The sequence below is a fragment of the Harpia harpyja genome, chromosome 18, assembly GCF_026419915.1.
Source record: "Harpia harpyja isolate bHarHar1 chromosome 18, bHarHar1 primary haplotype, whole genome shotgun sequence".
Classification (NCBI taxonomy): Eukaryota; Metazoa; Chordata; class Aves; order Accipitriformes; family Accipitridae; genus Harpia; species Harpia harpyja.
This window is the reverse complement of record NC_068957.1, coordinates 25,161,108-25,178,113: the sequence shown is the minus strand read 5'-3', so window position 1 is coordinate 25,178,113 and position 17,006 is coordinate 25,161,108. Positions and strand designations below refer to the sequence as shown.

The 17,006-nt window shown below is 58.0% G+C and overlaps 1 protein-coding gene across 1 annotated transcript in view; it reads right to left on the bottom strand.

Annotated features, from left to right (window-relative positions):
* EFNB1 (ephrin B1) overlaps positions 1–15,582 on the bottom strand; it is a 56,573-nt gene extending 40,991 nt beyond the window's left edge. Inside the window, exon 1 of the mRNA XM_052813623.1 lies at positions 15,337–15,582. Within this exon, the coding sequence (XP_052669583.1) occupies positions 15,337–15,452 (116 nt within the window). The 5' untranslated portion in view covers positions 15,453–15,582. The remainder of the gene's footprint in view (positions 1–15,336) is intronic.
* Positions 15,583–17,006: the final 1,424 nt, after the last annotated feature.

Genomic DNA, 17,006 nt, shown 5'->3' with positions numbered 1-17,006 from the left:
TCAGAGATTAAAGGACTGACTCAGAAGTTTGTCAGAGGAAGAAACAAGTTTCCCTGCAAATGCCTTGCCATTTTTACCGACTAACAGTTCAGTTTTTTGATGGTTTTAATACCGGCAGTAAATTTTCAGACTGCCAACAGCTCGGTGCGCAAGACAACAACTCAAAGACGACGAACGTGGCAGCGGGGAGGTGCAGGGAGGACACGGGCCCAGCCAGGGGCTCAGCCGACAACACGGAGATGAGAAGTGACAGGTCTCCTCCTGGGCTACCCATCGCCTGCGACGGCACGGGGACGCGGACGCCAGCTCCGACCGACCTTCCAACTTCTCCCCTCCCAGCCCCCCGACCTGTCAGACTTCTCTCCGGGGAGCAGCTCTGTCCTCATTTCTTCTCCTCTCGCCTTGGCAGGGTCAGTAGCTGCCAAGCAGAAGCACACGAGCACGTGGGAAGGCGACAGGAGATCGGTGACACCCCCCCCCGAGGGCTCCCCGCCGCCGGGCAGGACCAGGGACCCCAAGTGCGATGCGTACGGGGAGCATCCCCGGCCCCCCACCGCCGGCAGCCGCCTCTCGCCCCCAGCTTGTCAAAGCAGCAGCGACAACCACGACGGAGACGCCTTTTAAACTATAAATGCCGTGTGTTTATTGTGCTCTTGTTTCCTGGATGAATATGCTGCTTCCTTTTAATAAGTGCTCTCTTAGGAGAAGGAAAAGGGAAAAATAAAAAAGCAGCAGAAAGGAAGGAGGATGACTCACGGCGAGGCCACATCTCCACAAACACAGGAGAGCTGCCGAGACGGTGCCAAGGACGAGGGCTGGGATCAAAAGGACGAGAGCGGATCAAACGCGCGCCCTCCCCGGGGAGGGGAAAGTTTTGCGGGAGCTGCCGGGGGGAGGAAGGTGGGATGGAGCCGTGCCCTCCCGGCCACCCATGGATTGCCTGCTTGGGTTGCAAGAAGCCACCTCCCTTTCCCAAGACTCAGCCACTACTTTCCCATTTTGAACAGGACTCTCCAGTTCATCAGATTTCGTGATGATGTGCCCATGGGGCTGCCCCATGCCAGGACGCGGGTGGTTATGAGGATGGGGAGGACCAGTACGAACTGTGGGTGCACCCAACACAGATGAAAAAAAAATGCCCTTTTCCCGTGCAAATGAAAGAGCCGAGCCCGGAGCTCAGCACGCTGAAGGGGGCCTGTGCCCTTTCTGCCGGTGTCTCTCAAAGTCTATCAAAAAGTCCCATTTACATCAAAATGCCCTTCCAGACATGCTTCAATTTTACTTTTCCCCTTTCATCTCCTTCCACCCTCCCGCCCCACCTCGCAGCCCTATTGTACTCGCAGCATCTCGCGCGGTGGAGAGGGCCGAACGGGCTGCCAGAGTGAAAGAAACAGGAGAGAATGAAAAAAGCTTTAAACTAAGGGAGAAGCCGGAATCGCTCCTGGTCCTGCTCCAGCCGGAGCTGTGACCCCCCCCTCTCCTCCCACCCGCTGCTTGGCGGCCGCCCCGGGGGGACGGCGCTGGCCATGTCCCCAACGTGGGGACAGGGGACGGGGACTCGGGCTGCCCCAGCCTCCGCTGCCGCCCCGGCTTTCTGGTCAGGCTCCGGTAACCACAGATGGTTTTAATGAGCTTTAACAAAAGCCTCGGGCAAGGGTTGCAGAATTTGCAGTCCTGCACCGCTCAGCACCCTCCCCTCGGCACCCTGCACGCCCCGCTCCCAGCAAGGTGGCTACTGGTGGCACTGGGACAAGCTCGACAAAAGCGCTTTGGGCACAGCACGACTGCGCATCCCAGCTGGCAGATCGAGTTTAAGTCCCTCCCTCTCCAAATCAGTCCTAAAAAATGCCAGAGGAGCTGGAACATTTCCATCCCGTGCCAGGCTCTCCTCTGCCAAAGCCGTGCCCCACCTGCCCTCCTCAAACAATTAGGATTTAATGAGCTGCCTTCTTCTCCCAGCCCTGGCCCCGACAGCACCGCATCCTCGCTAACAAACTTTTGCAAGACCCTTAAAAACAGAGGCACTTTCTCCGGGTTGACTGACTGACATCCAAGCCCAAGAGTGAAATCCGCTCCAGGTTATGACAAGTGCAAATGAGGTTTAATTTCAGTCTAACCCATTAAAGCCCAGCTCTAACAGTGCAGCGTAATCCTGATGCCTTTCACTGGGCTCCGTCCACCTCCCCTGACACGGAGCTTTTCCAGTCCGCCCTTCCTATTGTCAGCGTCTATTTTTAACCCCAAGCATTATTTCTCCCTGCGTGACTTCAGACACTCTCCGGGGACGAGGTGGAATTGCTGAGCTAGTACCAAGCAAAGTGACTCAACTCTCACCTTCAGAAGCACTACAGGAATCACAGGAGTAGTAAGTTTTCCTCCGTTCACATTTTCCTTTCTCCTTCCCACCAAGCTTTGTCTGGGGCTAAAAGCAGGGGAAATTGCGGGGAAGTAAAACCCATGTCCATCAGCAAGCAACACGCCAGCAAGCCATTTTGCTCCCTTTTCTTGGCCGGCACCTTTACCATCAGCTAGATTTACCTCTATAGCAGTTACCTTGGGAAAAATCCTGCACCGACACCCATTACCGGTGTAAATCAAGGTCAGAACCGTAACCTTAAAATCGGTCTTATGAGCTGAGGCTCCGATCTACCAGGCATGGGGAACCAGCTCGATAAATATGCAGAGAGAGGCACACATCCCCGGTGCAAAAGGGAGGAGGCGTTTTCCTCACGGGGCCCTGGCCGGGCTGAGCGCGCCGGATGACAACGCTTCATTACTCCCTTTCAGCTGGTCCTCCCGGCGCTGCAGAGCAGTAATTAACAAGAAGGTCAGCAGCGAAGCCCTTCAAGAATCTCTACCTTCAGGGGAGTTTATCAAAACAACCCACCATTTGCCGCCTTCTAATTCATAAAGCGCGTAAACCCAACGCCAAACACTCGGAGATGTCTCATTGCGCGAGCAACATGTGCGCTGCGTTAGCCAGATGTTTACATTACTTGGCATTAAGAACCAATAAATAATCATTAATCTATTGCTAGCAACGATGCTCCCTGCAAGAAAGCCCGGATGCCAAAAAACGCGGTGTTTACAGCAAAAGCATCCCGAGCCGCGGGGAAGCCGGGCGCAGCGGAGGCAGCCTCCTCCGGCACGGATCCGGGAGAGCCGCCTGCCGCGCACAACGCGGCCGGCGCTGCCAATTCCGGATTGCATCCCCAGGCCGGCAGCACTCAGCATTTCTCATAAAGCCCCAGCTCGGGGGCTCGCAGAACCCCAAGAGCCGCAGCTCGCGAGCCGGCCTGCTCCCACATCCACACAGGACCGCTCCGGCTGCCAGAAGATGCGGTGAAATCGAGAGCCATCGCAGTATGAGCTGTTTGAAACCGCTCGGGTCAGCCCTGTTTTTTGGGCTGACTCCCTGGTTTTGCTTGCTGGAGCTGGCAGGGTGCTGGAACACACACGGCTCCGGCGACGAGGGGAGGCAGCATCTGGAAGCAATTATCCCACCGCTCTTGTATCTGTCACCCGCTCCCCGTCCTTGTGTAAGGAAACCATTCGTACTATCAACAAATCTCTTTAATAAACTAGGATTCTCGCCCCGCTCCCCGACAAGAAGTAGGCAGCGGAGGCTTTCCCATCGGAGGGCACAGGGTAGACGGGCAAGGTCCCTCCTGCCAGATCTCGGGCACGCGGGGTGAACCAGGCACACCAGGGACAGGCACCCATAGGTACCTTAAGGAGAAAGCCCTCTCGGATAAGAAATACAAAAATTTCTCTGCTCCGTCTGTGCACTGGTACGAAGCTGCAGCACGTTAATGCTCTACTTGCAAGTCTGACGTCCCTCAAACCTCCAACACTGCTTTACAGGCAGGGAGGAACTCCTGGGAGCACTGCGAGATGGTCCATGTGCCTCCATCTTCAAACCGCACATCTCCATCCTCAACCCATGCGCCTCCATGCTCGAAGAGGTAAAAGGAGAAGGAAAGGGCCGTGCCTGGGAAAGCAGGAGCCAGGAGGACCCCGCAGCTCTCGCCCACCCCTGGCTGGGGACAGCAGCAGGAGTCCCTGCGCTCTCCCTGCCACCGCCACCGTCCCACAACGCGTCCAGGCACGACGTGCAGCCTGCACCCCGAAAGGAGTAAAATCCAGCCGAGAAGGGATGCTAGGCGGGCACCGGCGCTCTGCCGGCCGGGCGGCATGACCGGCAAACCCCCAGACCCACTGACTGGTTGGCACCCTTAAAGGGGGGCAACCCCCCACCCGCCTTCCCAAGCCCACGGGCTCCACGCGCAGCAAAGGGAGGCGGTTTTGGAAGACTTTCGTGCCTCTCCTGGATGTTATGAAACCAGCCAAGGAGCATGAAACTGCCTGCCGTGGGTGGGAGCACCCAGGGCTATATGAAGAGCGCTGTAGGATTCCTGCGTGGTATGGGAAAGCACGCTGCGCTCCCCCACCCCGCACACACCCTTCCAGGGTATTTTTTTTTTTTTTTTTTCTTGAGAAAGAGAGAGAGAGAGACCGGGTAAGCACAAACAACCAGCGCAGCCCCACATGAAGGGGGTAATTAGGGAAGCAGCGCCCATCGCTAACCAAGTCAAGGCAGAGATCAAAAGCATCATCAAGTGTTAAACCTCCCGGGGATCGGGAGCCGCTCCTGGGAAGGGGTTTGCATGGGACTCCCCCCACCCCGGCCACGCGGGATGGAGGCAGTCCCTGGAAGGGCACTGGCTGCTCCCCACCATTACCCCGGGGTGCCATCCTCTCCCCGCCTTTTTGGGAACAAAGTTTAATTCTGCAAAGAAAGCCTGAGACACGAAGCCGGCAGACTGGCCTGTGCACCATTCCGTGCCGTCCCTGCAGAGCCACCCCCCGAGCCCCAGCACCCATCGCTCGTGGGGAGGGAACACCGAGCCGACAGCCTCCAGCATCCCGCCAGCCTCCGGCATCCTGCCAGCCTCCAGCATCCCGCCAGCCGGCTCTCCTCCATCCCCTATCCCCAACGACGAGTTTTTCTGTAGCTCAGGCATGGGGAAAAAAAAAAAAAGAAAAAAAGAAATAGGAAAAAGTTATCCTAGTGCAGCAACACCAGCAACAGGCACAAAGCCGTGCCGGTGCAGGAGGGGTGGGAGAGGGCTGGGGGGGGCCGGGAGGCACAGCCATATGATGGACCCTCCTCTCCTCTCCCTCCGCTGACCCCGGCCCAGCACTGCTGCCCTGCCAGGCTGTTGCTGCCCCAATTATTTCAGCAATTAGCTACAGCTGAGGCACCGCTAACGGGGGTGCAGGGGAGGGAGGCACACCACCGGAGAGCACACACCGGCAGGGATGCGCAGGCAAGGGCGTGCAACCAGGCCGTGTCCTCGCGGAATTTACACGAAAGAAGAATAATACAAATTTAAAACCAAACACAGCTGAAGGGGAAATTCCAGCCGCCTCCAGCCCTTCGCACCTCCGAGCGCCTTCCTGAAACCCCAGCCCAGCCGGGTCCCCCCCACTCCCCGGTCCCCACCGGGCACGGCCGCTCTGCCCAGCGAGAGGGAAGGGGGCTCTGCACCCCCCCCCCGACGGGGCTGGGACAGCCCTTCCCCACCTCCTGGGGAAACATCTTCTCCTCCTCCTCCCGCTGCGAAGGAAGCTGGGAACAATGGGATGCACCAGTGCCAGCTCTGGAGGGGATGCTCATGGACCACCCGCCTGGCTGCCCGGGGACAAGGGACATGCTGGGGGGGGCACAGCCGAGTGCAGGGGACACGGGCAGCGAGCCAGAGTGCAGGCAGCTGCCAAGACCCCATCTCTTGCTTGGTACAAGGGGCAGCACCCCGTCCCACCAACACGAGGCGGGGGGACACGGACACACACGCCCGAGTTCAGCGACTGCAGGGGCTGTGCAAAGCCCCCCCCCAGCTCGACCCCACCCCAGCGCTTCCCACGGGAGAAAGGCTGCCGGCTGACGCATTGGCCAGACCTTCCCCTAAAAAAAAAAAAAAAAAAAAAAAAAAGATTTTTTTTTTTTTTTTAAATTTCTTCTTCTAAAATAATTGACTAATTGGCCGAGCCCCAGTTCCATGCTGGGAGTGGATCCCAGGTTCGCTCTTGCATGAAGCATTTATTAAAGACATCAGAGGAGAAGAGGAGGGCAAGGCAGAGCCCGGCAAGCCGGGGGAGCGGGGCGGTGCCCACAGCCAGGTGGAAATTTCCCATCGCGCCCAGAGGGAGGAAGCCCAAAAATTAATCCCGGCCATCCCCCGCAGCGCACCTCTGCCCCGGGCAGGGCCTGAGTCAGCCGGGGCGAGCATCGCGGCCCCCGCGCCCTGGGGAACGTGCCGGAGCGAGCGGGAGCGCGCGGGGCTGCGAGCACGTGCGAGGGAGGGGGTCCGCAGCCCCCGTCCCCGCGGCCGCCCCCTCCTCTCCTCCCTTTAATCCCCAGCCCCAAAGCAGAGCCCTTTTAGGGGAAAGTGTAACGCAATACCTGGAAAATTTCTCCCACCCGCTCTCCGCTGCCGGCTGCCAAATTTAAAACATATTTGCTGCTCGGCCTTGAAGAAACGTAACCTGCTGCTTAATTCCGACACGTTTATTCTTTGGGGGCAACGAAAAAATTCGCGCTGCCGCTAGTGGCTCCTCTCCTTACACCCCGCAGCCCTCAGGGGTGGGAGCTGCCAAAAAGCTGCCTGGGAGCCGTCCACCACCACGCCAGCACCGCAACGCCGGGCAAGGGCAGGAACCTCGCTCTGCCCATCCCGCCCTGCCCGCGGCACCGGTGCGGGCAGGGCAAGAAGTTTTTGACCGGTGAGTAGGTGCCCTTGAGCCCCGAGCATCAGCTGGGGGTGCCACCGGCCCGAAAGAGCCCTTGGGATGCGCGAAGTCCAGGGCAACGCAACGCTCCGGAGGACGGGAAGGGGCAGGGACCACCACCCCCCCCCCCGCAGGGAGAGGACCCCCTCCTCGAAGACGGGTCCACTCCATCCTCCCCTCGCTTTACGGAGCCCCTGGGGGGGGGGGGGGAGGCCGGGTGGGTCCCCAGGCAGCCCCCCCATCCCTCGCCCCACCAGCCGGGCTCCTCGGCAGGAGGAATTTTCCAGCGGGGCTGGGTTTGCGAAGGGGAGGCTGGAGCGGTGGAAAGGGGCCGCAGCAGCGCGGGGCTGGGGGAGGGCACAATGTGTTTAGCAGACTGAGCGATCCGACAGGGCCCATTAAAGGAAACAATTTGTAATACAATAATTATTATGTCGTTTCTCTGGACTCTTTCCTAAGCCTCTCTTTAAACAGTTAGGGGCTTGTCGTGCCTGTAGAAAGCAGACACGATCTGTAGGGCTGAGGATGCTTAAGTGCCCACATGTGCCGAGACGAGGCAGACGGGGTGGGGGCACGCCGCGCGCCCGGCGCTTGCCCAGAGGGACGGGAGCGCATCCCGGTTTGCTCGCGGCCCTCGAGGGATGGCAGGGGGATCAACCGGGAACGCGCGGGGGCAAGGGGAGCCGACGGTCCCCAACCGCAGGGGGGAGATGCGGGCGTACCCCCAGCACCATCAAATGAGGGGTCCTCACCCCGCACGCTGCTGGGTCCGGAGCCGCCTTCGCTCAAGATGATGGCGGGGGCCGCATCCTGGCAGCATGGCTGGGACCTGCAGCTCCTCCAGCTCCGCTGTTACGCTCCGACGTTCTCGGCCGCACATCTGACGAAAGCGGCGGTAGCCAACAACGGAGCGAGAGCGCGCAACACAAATCCCCGGGATAATGAGCCCGGAGGAGGGAGACGGTGGGCTCCGTCTGAGGAGGGAGCCATGCTTTTATTGGAGAGGCCTAAAAGGGCTATAAATCCTCAGATTCAAAGGCGAACTCGAGCTCTTTCAAGTCCAAGGAAGGCCTGGGATGTGTCAGCCGGGAGGACTAACCACGCCGCGTCCCCTGCTGAAGTGGCCTCTTCAGCAAAGCCGCGCTGCAGCCCGGGATATTACACCCAGATCCTTTCCATATGCTGCCCGCCCGGCGGCAGGCAGGGCACGCCGTCATCCCTGCCGGCATCGGGGGGGGGGGAGCCCACCCTGACCCTCCGCCCGGGCAAAAACTGGCCACCCCCCGCTTTAAGGGGGGAAGCGCCTTTGCACCCATTCCCCCTTTCCAACGCACATCAACAATTTGCCCCCCGAAACGCCGGTGGGAGCCGGGGGGGGCCGCGGACCTCCCCCTCGCGTTCGGCTGCGATACTACAGCGAGCCCAGACAAAGAACGCCGGAGCCCAGCACCATCACATCCCCGAGCATCACCGCATCCCCGAGCATCGCACCGCACTGCCGCCAGACCCGAGGCTGCCATCCCTGCGTGCAAACCCACGCACCAGACTGCGCTCGCGCGTTTCGGAAACCCATTAAAACGTTAAAATCGGTGGCATATAGAAGACAGCGTCGAGTCTCAGCCTTGCCACTAATGCATGTGCAACCACAGACGTTTCCTAGCCTTAATGAGAAGGAAAACATGCAAACGCTCCGTGATCAATATTAATGGTGTAAGGGTATTTCTGGCCAATAAGCCGTGAAAACGCATTTTGTTTTTTCTGGAGTACCTGCTCGGAAGCCGTTGGATGCCGAAAGCCAGGCGGGGCAGACGGTCCCCAAGGCTGGGCTCATGCTGCAAGCCAGGGAGCCACCAGCCGCTGCCGCGTGCAAGGAAAGGGATTGCCGGGAAATGGGACGCTCGTGTCCCATCACCGCACATGGAGCGGCGAGGGACACCGGCCACCAAAACCAGCCGGGACACCCCTCCCAGGGACGGCACCCACCCCAGGCCCTTGCAGGGGAGGGGGTCCCGGCCACCACGAGGAAGGCACTTCCAAAACTCCGGCCTGAAGGAGCAGGGGCAGAGAGCTCCTGCAGTGTCCCCTGGGCATCCCACCCCCAGCACCTCCGTGTTGGCACCAGCGAGAGCCAACCCACGTCAAACCGCGTTAACACGAAGCCTCCCGCCGCGGCCCAACCCCGCCGACGGCCGAGCCGGCAGACGCGGCACACGTGGACGTAGGCGCAGGCGCAGCATCACGGCGGGACGGAGCCCTGGGAAAACACCGAGGGAAGTTCACGGTTGGATGCTAACAAGCCCCCCCCCGCCCCGCTGTCTCTCGGCGCAGCCCCCACGGCAGCCCCGCTGGCAAAGCCCGGTCCCACGGCCTTGGAAAGGGGGAGCAGCCCACCTGGGAAGGGCCGGCTGCGGGTAGGGAAAGGTTATTCCGGAGCAGCCGAGCCAGGGTTATAAATAGCTGGCATTTTTGAAGTGCAGCTGCTCGGCTCGGCCGGGGCGGCACTGCCACGCCGGCACCTGAGCCGGGTCGGATCCCGTCCGGGGGCGCCGGCGGGGAGAGCTCAGCGAGGAGAAGCCACCGCTCGCTGAAACACCACGAGTAACCCCCCCAAACCTGTCCCCCCATCCTCTGGCTGGAGAGGGCTGGAGGCCCCCCAAGCCCCCCCTCCGGGCATCACCCACAGCCTCTGCGGGGTTTGGCTCCAGCCCCAGAGGAAGAACCCCCGCTCCCCGAAAGCGAAGCAGCCGTGCAAACCCCACCCCGTCCGCAAATCCAGCCTAACCAGGCAGGACGTTTAGCCCCGGCTTGTCCGACTCAGCTGGGACCGAGCCTGGACAGGCTGGTGGAGCCAGCCGGGAGCGCCGGGATGCCGAAGCTCCAGCACAGCCGTGAGCAGAACACCAGTGCTCCAACCGGAGACAAGACACGAGGGGCAAGAAAAACCTCCCCGAAGGATGCCGGGGATGCACGGAGGGGCACCGAACCTCTCTGCGAGCAGGCGATCCACCACCACCACCCCCCCTGCTCGCCCGAGGAGGTTTCTCTGCCATGCCACCCGCCCCAGAGCCAGGGACGGGAAGGAGAAAAGCGTCAGAAAGCAGCAGAAAGGACCCCGGCTCTTTCGGCTCTTTCGAGGCGAGCACAACAAAAGCCCCACAGCACCGCCGCCACATTCCTGCCCAGATGTGACGCCAAGATAGCGCCGAGCCCAGAGTCCTCCTCCTGCTCTCCCGATACAAGCAATCATTAATTAGACACAGAATGGATTTCAGCTTTGTTTCTCCCCACCCTGTTTCAGCTGCCAGACTCCAAGTAGCATGTGCTACTGATCGGTACAAGATGTTTTCCCACCGGACCCCAGTGCTCCTCGGGTAGACCGGCTCCCCAGCAGCACTGCCACCGCTCTGCTGATGACGGGGTGCCCTGCCAGCGGGGCAGGGACCGGAATGCCACTGGGAAGCTGTGGGGCAGGCGGGACCCAAAATATCCTACATGGAAAGAAAGGGGTCACCCCTACAGCTAAGCCCCCAGTTTCCAGGGGACAACCCAAACACCTCCCGACGTGTGTCGTGCAAGGGGCCGCACGGGCATCGCCGCTCTTCGCGATCCCCGTGACCCGTACAAACACGTGCAGGGCTCGGGGGGGACCCCTGCCCGCCCAGTAAAGCTGCTCAGAGGGGACCCCTGCCCACCCGGCCAGGACCGGGCTGCGCGAGGCCACATCCCACCCTGCCGCACGCAGCCGCTCTGGGACCAGCATCCAAGGAGCGGCTTCAAACCAAAGGCGATGAAGCCGCTCAGGTGCGGCGGCGGGGGGAAGCAGCCCCCCGCCAGCTCCCACCCAGCCCTCCACGGTCAGAAACGGCACAAAAGCCCCGTCCCGTCCCCGCTGCCATGCGGCCCCGAGGAGCTGCGGCAGCTGTTTTGCTCTGGAGAAAGCTACGGCTCCTTTTACAATCAATCAGCCACCCCATCACGGCTCTTTTTTTCTTTTAAAGGAAGCAGTTAAATCCATTTTATAGAATCCAGTGGTATTTACCCAGCTACTGCAATAGCCGCAGCCCTGCCTTCGCTTTTTTTTTTTTTTTTTTTTTTTTTTAATTTAAGTTAATGAAGTCATTCCCAAACGACACGCAAGAAGCCCTGGGTGCTCCTTTCCCCCAGGCACAGCAAGAAGGGTAACCTGGCCGCGGCAACGTCGGCCGGGCACCGGGCTTTCTGCCTTGGCGGGGAGCGAGAGCCCTCCATGCTGGGAGGGTGCTCAACAGCCTGGCACCCAGCAAAGGGTCCCCCCAGCACCGGAGCGTGCAGCACCCTCCCAGCCGCGACCTCCTGGCACGCTTGGAAAGGGCTCCTCCATTCCAGAGGGAAACTCCAACTGGGATGCAGACCGTCCAGGCTCACCTAACCCAAACCAGCCTTCGGAGAATAAGCAAAGCCCCGGGGAGGCAGAGGGGTGTGCGGGGGGCCATCGGATCCCTTACGGGACCATCCGTCCCCCCCAATCCCCCGGGGAGCCCCCACCTCCCGGCCCAGCGCGCTCCCCAAGAGAAGGGAGTCTCCGAAGGCTCCGTGAGCCCAACGGGGCTTTTAATTAAAAATAAGCAGCGTGTTTTCACTATTTCCCAACTCCTTATACTGCAAAGCGCCTCATGCGCCCACTGGTACGGTAATTAAATTACATCTGCTCCGACAAGTGTGAGCCCACCGATGCAGAGCTCCAGGCCAGCCATTCCCCTCGGAAACAGCCTTCCCGCAAGCACTTTGTCCCTCGTAAAAGGCATTAAAAAAAAAGGCAAAGATACGCCAGGCTTCAAACTCAAGGCTTACAAAATTCAATAGGACACCATAATGTCATTAAAGACAGAATAAAAATACCACAAAAGATTAGACTTCTGTCTGGGTTTTTTTTCCCCTCCTTTTTTTTCTTTTTTTTTTTTTAAATGCATGCATTTATTTTGTTTTTAGAAAGTTGCTGGGCTGCTCTGCAGAGCTGGTGAGCGAGTAGAGCCGAGTAAAACTTTATGTAGGGGAAAGAGAGAAAAGCAGAGCCGAAAGGACCGGTTCTTCAGAGCTGCGCGGATGATGTGTCCCATTTCCCCCACCTCCTTATTAAAATACTTTCTGGAGAGGCGAATTCCAGCCTGAAATGAATTTTCCAAACCATATTTTACTAGGAATGCTTCCTTTTAACGGTCGGCACAGGAGCCCACCAGGGTCAATATTTCTCCAAAATTACAGCCAAGGGAGTTCAGAAAGGATTTAGCCAGAATTTCTCCTGCAATTCCCGGCTGTCCAACAAGAGCACACTCCCACCAGGCCCCTGACTGAGCAGCAAAAGGGCCGATTAAATCCCAAAAGCACCCTCCGGCCCCCCCATGAAACCCCCTTCGGACACGATGGAATAAAATTAAAACCATATTGGCTCCCCGAGACCCCTTCCAAGGGGCTCCGCAGACATCCCGGGGAAAGCTCGCTCAGAGGGGATCTCATTTAGGCTGAGCTTGTCCCAAGCACGGGTTTGTGACCATCATCACCTTTTATCCAGCCGAAAGCATTTCTAGGCCTATTTTTTCCCCTTTAAAGACACAGAATTATTCACACTAGGAAGACGGTGACGATTTCACTGCTGGCTTTCGGACACGCGCCTAGGAGCCCAAGGGAAACCTTTCCCCAGCGCAGCATACAGTGCTGCAGCTTAAGCTAGTCTTAACTCGATTAGGAAATCGTTCCTTCCATCAGATGCGTTATCAGCGTCCCTCTGATAACCACCACGAGATCAGGAACCCGCCGGTGACGCCCCGGTGAAGTTACAAGCCCACACTTAGTAAGCGCAGCCCCGAGCTGCCCAGGGGAGGAAAGGGCAGAAAAATATTTTCATTATTTACAGTGACACCACCAAGGCCAGACGGCCCAATGCGCGACGCTTTCTCCTTCTATCTGTTGGAAAATTCCACTTAGCGATGTTATTTTTAAAAGGCTTTAGCTCTCTTTACTCTAAAAACAAGAGTTAAAGCTCAGCGGAGCAGGGCGGAGGGCTGGCACAGACACGGCATCGCCCGCGGAAGGCACCTGAAAGCCCAAAGTACGGTGGCGAGCGCGCATGGGGGGGTTTAATGCATCTATCCAGGAGAGTAAGCCCAGTCTAACAAAGAGCACGGCTTCTCCTCAAACTGGAACCAGACTTCCTTGCAGCAGGCGGTTCCCCAGACCGGTTTGCTCAACTACGTTTGCAGGCAGGAGCGGCCGCGAAGAGGCTCTGCCCAACGCCATGCAACCCGCAAAAATCGGAGGCGGGAGCATTAAGGCGCACTGGAGCATTAAGAAAGTGAGGGACCCCCAAAGATGGACCCCAAAGACGAGGGCGCGGGGTCAGGCTGACGGGGCGCGAGCGGGAGCACGGCCGGGCACCCACAGCCCCCACCACAGCAAAATCCAACCATGGCTCCTGCCCTGCCGCTGGGATCCCTCCCCAGCGCCCATCCCGCCCCGGCAGAGCCGTTTCTGGGTGGTAACGGTGATATTTCGGACACTTCCCACCTTCTCCCATCCCTGTGGGGTCCCGGGGCTGGGGAAGCACCGGCGTTGCCCCCGAGCCCCCCGGGCTGCTGCCCCACGCCAGGCATCCCCGGGAGCAGTCCCCGCGCGGGATGGCATGCAACCAGAAAGCTGCGCCGAGAGCGGACAACCACCGAGCTCCAAATTGGGGGAGAACCCAGAAACACCCCGAGCTACCCCCGGACACCCCACCGGGAAGGGACATCTCCAAGCCCACCGCACCCGGGGCCGGGGGCCGGCGCAGGCAGCCCCCCCGGCAGACTGGGAGGATGGTGGAAAACCCACCGGTGTGCAACCCCCCCGGCTTCCAGCCTGCCCACCGCATCGCCACCGCCGCCTCCCAACTTCCCAGGCCTTGGCAATTTAATAAAAGCCAACGCTACGAAAGCGGACTGGGGCGACGGGGGCAACATGGCGCTCCCCGACACCACCGAGCCGAAGCGATTTCTACCTCCAGCTGCCTTTTTTTTTTCAAAGAAAAAGGTATTTTCCGGAACCCATTTGCCTCCCCTTCGCCGACGGAGCAATTCCCGAGGGTAACGGCTCTTTCTGCTCCCAGCCAACGGACACATCTCCAAAAAGAAGGACCAAAAAAACACACCAAGCAGGAGAATTAACTTACAGGGAGCCCCTGCAGCCGCCGGAGCCTTCATCCCAACATTTCCAACGCGCTGGGCTGGAGCTCGAGAGCGTGTGTGCACACGCGTGTGCCCACAAAGTTGCCTTCCCACCCCAAAAAAAGAAATAAATGTTTGGTTGGAATAGAAGCATCCAAGCGCGGAAGGCTGTCCAAATTGTTTCGGTTCTCTCCAACCCTCAAAAACTCTTTTTTTTTTTTTCCTCTTCTTTTTTTTTTTTGTTTTGAGATATGTGGTGGGAAAGAAAAAAAAAAAAAATCAGGCTAAAAGCAGGATTTTTTTTTTTTTTTTTTAAACCGAGAAGGGGCTAAGATAAACAAACACTGTGTGATCTACAAGATAAAGCCCAGCGAGAGGGCTACCAAAACCATCCTGACACCACATCCCCAGGTCAGCAGCGACTGCGGCCGAGCACCTTCCACTCCTCCTCCTCCTCGCCCTTCATCCCGGCGCGCTGGAAAAGCCCCTTCTCATTGTTCCTGCACCTCAGCCGGGGCAGAGACACGTACGCAGCCATACAACACATACATATATCTAATTTAGCTGTATATGTAGCCGGAGCTGGGCTGGGGAGGAGCGCCGCAGCCCCGTCGTCGGCTTTGTTCGGACCCGGACCGGGGGGGTCCCACCGCGCCCTCCGCCCCCCCCCCCGCCTTCCTCCGTGGCCTGCTTTTAGAAGGGAAAAAAAAAAAAAAAAAAAGAGAAAACCCAGAAAAAAAAAATTAAAAAATGATAGTAAATCCAACTCTAGCGTCGGCGTGGTACAGGGGAGCGGCGATCCGGCCCGGTGGCGGCCCCCCCGGCGGGCGACCAGGCGGGGGGCGGCGGGGCTCGGTGGAGCCTCCCCAGATCCCGGTGAAAAAGAGAAGAAAAAATAAATAAAAATTTAAAAAAAAAAAAAGGCATTTTAAAATGTCAAAAAAAAAATCTGAAGAAAATCTTTAAAACCCGAAAGAATCGTTAAAAATCGGGGAAAAAAAATTAAAAGTACATTTTAAAAAAAAAAAAAACCAAAAACCCGAAGGTGAAAGCCCGCAGCAGCCGGGGCTCGGCGCGGGGTCCGTACTCCAGCCGGGGGTCGCTCCTTCTCCGTCCGTCGACCGCAGCCTCCAGCCGCTCTTCGCGGTGCCCTCTCCGCTTCCCGGGGAGGGGTTTTTTCCCCTTAAAAATCCTGCCGGTTTGGTTAACCTTTAATTTTTTTCAATTTTTCCTTTTTTTTTTTTTTTCCGCCGGGGTGCGGGAGGTCGCCAGACGGGTTCACACACACATTGCCTCTCCTCTCCCCCCCCCCCACCACCGCCGCCACCCTCCCCGGTTCCCCCCCCCCCCCCCCGGCCGCCTCACGTACTTGGGGTTACCGGCGCTCCAGGAGACCGGTTCCAGGCTCTTGGCGAGCGGCGCGGCCAAACGGCACAGGGCGAGGAGGACGCCCAGCAACCACCGCCCGCCGCGGGGCCGCGCCATCGTCCCTCGGCGGCGGGACGGGCCGGGCGTCAGGCGCCCATACCGCTTCCCCGCCGCCTGCCTCCGTCTCCCGTCCCGCCGCCGCCGCCGCCGTCCCCTCCCGCACAGCGGCACCGCCCGCCGCGACGATCCCTCTACTCCTCCGCGCAGGCAACGGAACGGGCAGCCCTGAGCGAAGCGGCCAATCGCGGAGCGGCGCGGGGGGGGGGGGGGCGGGGGCCTTGCGGTGAGGGGACACGCCTACTTTCTCTTCTTAAAGGGCCCGCGCAGCTTTCCTTTTTTTTTTTTTTTCCCTTTAAAAAAAAAAAAAATTTTATTCCCGCCTCCCCCAAACGGGGACCGGCATCCAGCCGCGATCCAACGGCGCCCCCTAGCGGGCGCCGCTGGCCCCGCCCCTGCCCGGGAGCGATCGGTGAGGAGACGCCGGTTGGACCCGGCTCGGGCCGCGGCGGGGAAATGGCCCCGGTCGAGGACCGAACAAATTCACCTTTTGGGGAGATCTGGGGAAGTTTTATGGAGGTTTTCTGAGATTTTTTTTCTTTGGAGGATTTGAAGATTTTTTTTTTTGGAGGTTTTTGGCACTTTGTGGACTGGTTTCGGGGGGTTCGGAGGGGTTCGGAGAGGGGGTTGGACTTTTTTGGAGGGTTTGGGGATGTTTGGGGGATTTTTTTTTTTTTTTGCTTTTGTTTGGGAGGTTCTGGAGATTTTTGGTGGGGTTTGGAGGTTTTCTGGAGAGTCTTGGGATGTTTCAGGGATTTTTTTGGCTTTTTTTTTGGAGGTTCTGGAGATTTTTGGAGGGGTTATGGAGGGGTTTGGAGGTTTTTTTGAAGTTTTTTTGGAGGGGTTTCAGAGTTTTTGTGAAGTCTTTTGAAGTTGTTTTGGAGGGGGCATGGAACTTTTTTGGAGGTTTGGGGGAATTTCTCTGAGGGGTTTGGGAGTTTTTTGGAATTTGGGGGGAGGTTTTTTGGAATTTGAGGGTGGGAGGGAACAAACTCCAAAATCAGTTCACTTTCTACTAAGAAAATTTTTTAAAAGCCTCTGGAGTCAGTTCGCTTTCTATTACAAAAATAATAACACCCCCACCCCCCCCAGAGTTTGTTCAATTTCTATTAATAAAATTTAAAAAAAGAAAACAATGCTGGAGCTAGTTTGGTTTATATTGCAAAAATAAAAAAACCCAAACCTTTGGAGTCAGTTTTGTTTGTATTAAGAAAATTTAAAAACAAACAACTCTGGAGTCACTTCACTTTCTATTACAAAAATACTCCAGAGTCAGTCCTCTTTCTATTAAGAAAATGTAAATTAAAGCTCAAGTCAGTTCTCTTTCTATTGCAAAAATTGAAAAAAAAACCCCTTCTGGAGTCAGTTCGCTTTCGGCTAAAAAAGCATTGAACGCCCTCGTTTTGCAACACCCCGAGACACATTTCTCTCCGTTACTTTTTTTATTTCTCCATTTCCGCCTTTCTCCTCCGGCACCTTACATGGCAAAACGCTGCCGCCAAATCGGGGCGGCGATTTGTCAGGTTTCTGCTTTTTAAAACGAAATCCCCAGGC